Here is a 6,542-nt window from a genome sequence, read left to right on the forward strand (position 1 = left end):
TGTGAAAAACGAGAAAAATCTCAGTTCACGTGGGAATAGACAACGACCAGATACCAGCGCCGAGATAACATCAGTGATGGAATTATCCAGCAAAGACTTTTAAGCAGACCTTTAAAAATGTTCAACAAGTAAGAGCGAATGCTCTGGAAATGGGAAGTTAGAAGGTATCAGCAGAGAACTGGCAACTACACAGAAGAAGCACTTAGAGGTTTTGTAACTGAAGCGAACCCCCAGATAGTCTGTCTGGGGCGCAGAACAGCGATGGCAGCAGTGAGCGAGTGAACTTTAAGGTGCAGCAATAGACGTTGCCCATCTGAGCAGACAGAGAAAGGACAGGGGGACAACAGCCTTAAGGACACGCGCGGCAACACTGGCGAGTCTTGCATTCCCTCCGAAATGGCTTAAAATTCGTTTTTCCAAATTATAAAAATAAAGCATGAACAACATGCCTGTGAAATGCCCAGACGACAGAGGTAGGCAGAGTGAGACAGGGCAGCCCTCTTCCCTGCGAGACCCCGCTGGTTGGTCCGTGACAGTTTGGTGCCGACCCCCCCAGGCCTTTCTCTGAGCCAGATCACATACAAGTAAATTCCACCCACGTACGTACGTCTGCGGTGGAATCACAGGCCGTGTGAGTCCGGTGCACTCTCTGGTACGTGCACGCTAGGTCCCAGGAAACTTGTGGGCCACGTAACGGGACTCAACGCCCTTCGATTATCCGTACAGGACAGTCTGTGTCCTGAATCCAGTTTCTGATGGACCTTGGGCTTGGCGGTAGTGTCTGCCGTCTGCCGCCCTGTTGTGTAACCTGAACCAGAAAGGTGCGTTTCTTGGAACTAGCCGAGTCGAGGCAGCTTCCTAGGAAGGCCCAGGGCAGTGGCTCTTAGGAGCTTTCAAATGCTTTTGTCCTCCCCTGGGCGGTTTACTGTGTTTTTATGAAAACAGCGACAGCCAAAGAAAACTACCCTTTCACATTTATCTAATTCCCAGTGGAAGCCTGTGAGATTTTAAACTATTTTTTAATCTCTTAAACATTGTTGGAGCAGCGGGGGACACTTCCTCGGGCCTTGCCCATTGGTCGGCGGGCACAGTTCCCGCTGGCTCGTGTCACGCTTGTGTGTGGTTCGGCTGGGCGCACAGTCAGCACTCCCCAGGAGACGTAATCACGTACAGGGGCGAAATTTTCCTTTCTTTGCTTCCAGGTTCTTTGGATTAAATCAACGTAAGACAGATGAGCAGGAGAAAAGCAAATTTAATTTCATATGTACAGGAGCCCCATAAAAAAAGACTGAAAGAAGCGACCAAAGCAGGAAGCTTTTATATCTTTTGGACAAAGGACAGTAAATTTGTGAAGACTTGGCAAGACAAAGGGATTTGGGCTTTGAGTGGTAAATTACTGAAGAAGTAACAAGTTTCGTTCATACAGCCTTCTCGGCCCTGGACTCCCTGTCCCTGGTGACGAGGATGCCTTCTACCCTCTTGGTACAGGGAGGGCACCTTCACACCTGCTTTCACGGAGACAAAGATGGCCAGAGTGGCCTTGTACCAGCTGTGTCTCTCCAAAATAATCGGTATGCCAAAGCAGCACATTTTGGGCTGGCATATTCTGCTCCCCTTCAGGAGACTACTCAGGACTTTGAGAAACCTCAAATTTGAGGAGAGTAAGGCTATTTCTAAACTTTCTCTTAAGTTCATTGTCTAAGCTGCACTCAGAATAGTACTTATTCCGAGCATCTCGTCAGTGTGAGGAGGCACTTTGGACGCAGGCTTCTCGTTGGCCAGAAGCTCCATAGTGCTCCCTGAATTACTAGGTCAGAGTTGGGCTGTGCCTGTGTTGGAGAGTGAATGTGGCCTTGGGGCCATGAAGGGAACACTATTTTAGGAAATCAAACTCTTAGTTCAGAGACGGCGGGTCAGGGACGTGGACAGGAAGAGGCTCTGGAGTCAGGCTACCTTGGTTCAAATCCCACCCGGCCACTTACCGGCTGTCGCTCAGCCGGGGAAGTTACTGGGACCCTCTGCTGCTGTATCTGGGAAAAAAGGGGGCGGGGGAGATGATGCTGATAGTACTCGTATTGGTTTCCTGTTGCTGCTGTAGCGTTTCCACAGACGGTGGCTTGAAACGGTACAGCGTCATTCATTGCGCTGTGGCTCTGGAGGCGGGAAGTCCGAAGTGGGTCTTCAGGCTGAAGTCACGGCGTTGGCTGAGCTGGTGTCTCTGGAGGCTCCGGGACAGAGTCTTGTCTTTCTCCTCCAGCTTCTAGAGGTGCTGGCATTCCCTGGCTCGTGGCTGTGTCCCTGTCTCTGTCCGTGGACACATTGCCTTCCGCTTCTGTGGTCACATCTCCATCTGCTTCCGTTTTTAAAGGACAGTTGTGGTTATTTTGGGCCCTCCCAGATAATCCAGGATAGTCTCCCCATCTCAAGGTCCATTACATCAGTCACATCTGCAGAGTCCCTTCTGCTCTATAAGATGACAGTCACAGGTCTGGGGATTAGGACGTGGGCGTGTTTGGGGGGCCATCGCTCAGCCCAATGCAGTAGCAACCTCCTGGGAGTGTTATGGTTGGGCGACGCTCCTCGGGTCTCAGATAGGGGCTCCGTCTGAAAAGGTGTCTTCTGGGCGGTTCTCTGACCACCCGTCTGAAGGACCAGCCGGCCAGCCACCCTCCCCCCATCAGCTGTCACTGTCACAGGACTCTCAGCCATTTTCTGCAGAGCCCCTTTCTCCATCTTAAATTCTTGGTCATTTGTTTGTTTATCGCCTGCCTCTCTGCCTTTATCTACCAGGACATAAAAATCTGGTCGATCACTTTATCTCCAGGGCCCCAGGTGGTACCTGGCGTTAGTGGAGGAGTGATGCGTATGTGTTAAGCAGATGAATGAATGTCAGAATGTCAAAACGGACCGCTTCGTAGACTGGTTTCTTCTTATTTCCATGACAGCATAGGCATTATCCTACATCCTAAATGATCTGTGATCTCGTTTCGCTAAGTAACAGCCTCTGGTTAGGGGTATATGATTCACCTAACTAGTCTCCATTAGAATGGGCCCTGAAGTCTCACTTGGCTTTTGATCCCGGTGAAATCCAGTGGTCTGTGGCAAGGGTGGGTCTGTCGGCCTGTCTGCTAGGATGCTGTGTCAACCAAATGAACCAGTCTTAACCTCCTTGACCTCAAAGGGTAGAGACAGCAGTGTGATAGATGCGTCAGATGAGCAGCGCCATCCGGTGCCCTGGTGGAGACCACAAGGCAACTCAGAAAGCTTTAGGAAGAGGAACCTTTTACAGGTGGATTAAGGTGGATGTGAAAGCTAATGCTGGGTCGCGATGGAGGACGCCTCTGTTAACTGCCGATTTTTGCTTTAAGTTTCAAGATTTAGTGAAAGTCAGCCTGTCATCACACGGTATATAATATATGGTTAAAACGTTGTAAATGGTACTTGATTCTAAAATACGTAATAGAAACTACCGTTAAAGTAACTTGCAGGCACAGCCTGCCAGAAGAGGTACGCAATGTGTTTTGTTGAGTGTACTTAACACATATTTAACACACGCTTAGTAACGCACAGCGCACGTTTAAGCTGAGTGAGCCTGTCGCTCGGGTTGGCTGACTTCTAAAGTGTATGTGGTACTAGGTGTTGGTCGAAGGCACGGAGAGGCTAAGGACCCACGGCATCACAGTGTTAGCCCTCCTCCAGCTGCAGGAATCGTCCCCAGAAAGTCACCCGTGACCCCTCAGGCTGCGTCAGCTGCTTCCTGGGGCTCTTGGACACCTCGGAGATTTCTCTCGGTCCTAGAGCAGGGCGCGTGTGTCATGTGCTAATCGTTTGCTGGTCTGCGAGACTCAGGGAAGGACCTTGTTCATTTTTATTCCTGGGCCAAGCACACAAGTGCTTGTTGGGTGGGAGGGAGGGAGGGAGCCCGATTCCACAAATGCCAAGTGTCTCCTCTGGGCTGTGTTCTTGACACAGTCTCCACTGAGGTTCCTGCTCTGAGGTTTTACAAGTTGTGATTAAGCGCCGCCGTGAGAAAATAAAATCTCTCCACGGGACCGACTGGGCGGGACGTGCTTCTGTGGGTTGGGCATTTAGGACGAGATCCGAAGGGTTCATCACCAGCCTTCTGATAGCTTGTTTCCCTTGCGAAGGAAAATGTCAAACCCACGGGCGGGGTCAGAGAATGATTCAGTGAATACCCATACACGCTCCACTGAGACGGGACAGTTGGCATTTTCCCTTACTTATTGTGCCTGTTTTTTAACAACGGAACCATTTGAAAGTAAGTTGCAGATATGATAACATCTCACCCCTAATATGTCAGCACATGGCTCTTCAGAGTAAAGACTTTCTCCTTCATAACTATGAAGCTGTTAACACACCTGAGAGTTCTCAGCGGTTCCGTAATAGCATCTGACCATGACCGTGTTCAGACCGTGTTCACAGGAACAACATGTAGTTACTTGTCCCTTTAGTGTCTTAGTAGAAAAGTTAGTCTACCATTTTTTCACGTATGCATTTACCTTTTTTTAATGACCATGGGTCAAAGATTCATTTAACACATTAAGGAGATGAGTAAGATGGTAAACTTGATAACAAGGACATTTGAGAATCTACGTATTTATAGATATAAAAACAAAAGACAATTAGAATAAGATTGCTAGGTTAGATTTAAACTAATGGGGACAAGAAAATAATCTCTGAAGTCATCGTTTCTGTTGGACATAAATCCACATGTTAATGTGTCACTTCACAGTCTCTGGGCGCCAACCAAGTCATAGGTGGCACAGGCACGTTCTCCTGGAGAATTAACCAGACTCTAGGCAGGCCTGTTAAAATGCCTAGGTATGAACTGAAAGGACACTACCCACCCTGGGCTCTTTTGTCTTTCTACATTTTGAATATTTTTTTTCTTTTTTGCGCCTACAGCACCTGGTCTTCCTAGGTGGTCTCCCATCCAAGTACTAACCAGGCCTGACCCTGCTTAGCTTCCGAGATCAGACATCAGGCTTGTTCAGAGTAGCGTGGCTGTAGACCATGGACCGTGGCTCCACTGGGGCGTGAACTCAGGACCTTCTGCGTGTAAAGCAGACATGCTAACTGCTATACTATGGAACCACGTCCGAATAATTTTTTTCTTAACAAGGCTTTCTTTAATTCTCCCAGCCAGAATCAACCTTTTTACTTTTATCCCATTACTTAAAAAAAAATGGCCTTATCGAGGCGTTATTACTATACCATAAAATTCACTCATTGTACATTTAGTGATTTTTCCTAAATTTATGCAGTTACGCAGCTCTCACTGCAATCCAGTTTTAGAACATTTTTGTCACTCAAAAAAGTTCTCATGCCTGCTCGCACTGGATCTCCACTCCCACCCCCAGCTCCAGGCAAATACTGATTTGCTTTCTTGCTACAGACCTGCCTTTTCTGTGCACGTAAGTGGAATCATGAAATTACCTTTGGTCTGGCATTTTTCCCTTAGCGTAATGCTTCTGAGGCTCGCCCGGGAGCAGCCCGTATCAAGTGTCAGCGCTGCCATCCATCCTTCAGCCTAGGGACTTTGGGTCATTTTTGGCGTTGAGCTAGTACGAATAACGCTTCTGTGGATATTTCCGTGCAAGTCTTTGTGGATGTGTATTTTATTTCTCTTGAGTGGGATCCTAGGAGTGTGGTAGGTGTACATCTTCTAGTACGAACTATAAGAATATGCCAAACTCTTCCAAAATGGCTGCACCTACAGTGACTTACGAAAATTCCAGTTTCTCCACATACTTGTCACCACTCGTCATTGTCTGCTCTGATTATAGCCTGGTGGACATCGTAGGCGTCATCTGAGTGAGGAAGTTTCTGGTGTGATTTGGTAATGCCATTATCTGGAAAATCACCTGCGGACAGACTGGCTGGATAGTCCCTAGTCAGGGACTTGTGAATTTCCACCGCAGACGGAGGGTCTTGTGCTGTCTCAAGCTGAGTTTGTTTAGTCCTTGGACATTGGACCATGGGTGGACCAGAAAGAAATTTGACCTTACGCATTTAAAATTTTTTTTTTTTAATTGAGGTATAATTTACAACAGTGGAATGCTCTCCTCCGAAGAGAACTGTCTAACCAGAGTGGATGAATGCACGTCCAGACGTCCCTGTCAGCCCTGGCCCGTTCCCATGTCCCTGCCCACTCGGCCCCGGGAGCCTCACGGGTCAGAGCTCCATCAGCAGGGACCTGGGTATGAACTCTGACATTTTGACTGGACTAATCTCAGTGTCGAAAACATGAGCCACGTGGAGTATAAGAATCAAAACTCACGATGCCCCGGGTACCCGGAGGTGGCGCGCGCTGGTATTTTGATGGAGCTCCTCTCGGTAACGTACATTCCTCTTTTTCTATGAAAACCTCACAAAGCGGAGCGTGGCCGTGTCGCTTTTGAGAGCACACTTTCAGCGTGACGTCTGCGCGCCCGGCGGCCCCGGCTTTGTGACAGGGGGGACATCGCCCGCAGCGCACGGCCACGGACCTCCCCGGCCGGCCGGGCGCGGGGCACCGGGCG

General features: G+C 48.9%; 1 protein-coding gene, 1 long non-coding RNA gene and 1 pseudogene across 4 annotated transcripts in view; 1 reads left to right on the forward strand and 2 right to left on the reverse strand.

Moving 5' to 3' along the window:
• Positions 1-6,542, forward strand: part of TBC1D14 (TBC1 domain family member 14) — an 83,739-nt gene that overhangs the window by 44,388 nt on the left and 32,809 nt on the right. The window contains exon 1 of one of the 3 annotated variants that reach the window (XM_025051709.1): positions 6,200-6,357. The exons of the other annotated variants lie outside the window; for them this stretch is intronic. Within the exon in view, the coding sequence (XP_024907477.1) occupies positions 6,268-6,357 (90 nt within the window). The 5' untranslated portion in view covers positions 6,200-6,267. Of the gene's footprint in view, positions 1-6,199; positions 6,358-6,542 lie in introns of those variants that run through there. 3 annotated transcript variants of the gene reach the window in all.
• LOC112485476 lies at positions 4,512-6,245 on the reverse strand. Its single transcript, XR_003048459.1, has 2 exons — positions 5,458-6,245; positions 4,512-4,610 (listed from the first exon to the last, which is right to left on the reverse strand). It is a non-coding gene; the product is annotated as an uncharacterized LOC112485476 (long non-coding RNA).
• LOC112485643 lies at positions 4,918-5,033 on the reverse strand (annotated as a pseudogene).

This window comes from Pteropus alecto, unplaced genomic scaffold, assembly GCF_000325575.1.
Source record: "Pteropus alecto unplaced genomic scaffold, ASM32557v1 scaffold5, whole genome shotgun sequence".
NCBI classification, from domain to species: domain Eukaryota; kingdom Metazoa; phylum Chordata; class Mammalia; order Chiroptera; family Pteropodidae; genus Pteropus; species Pteropus alecto.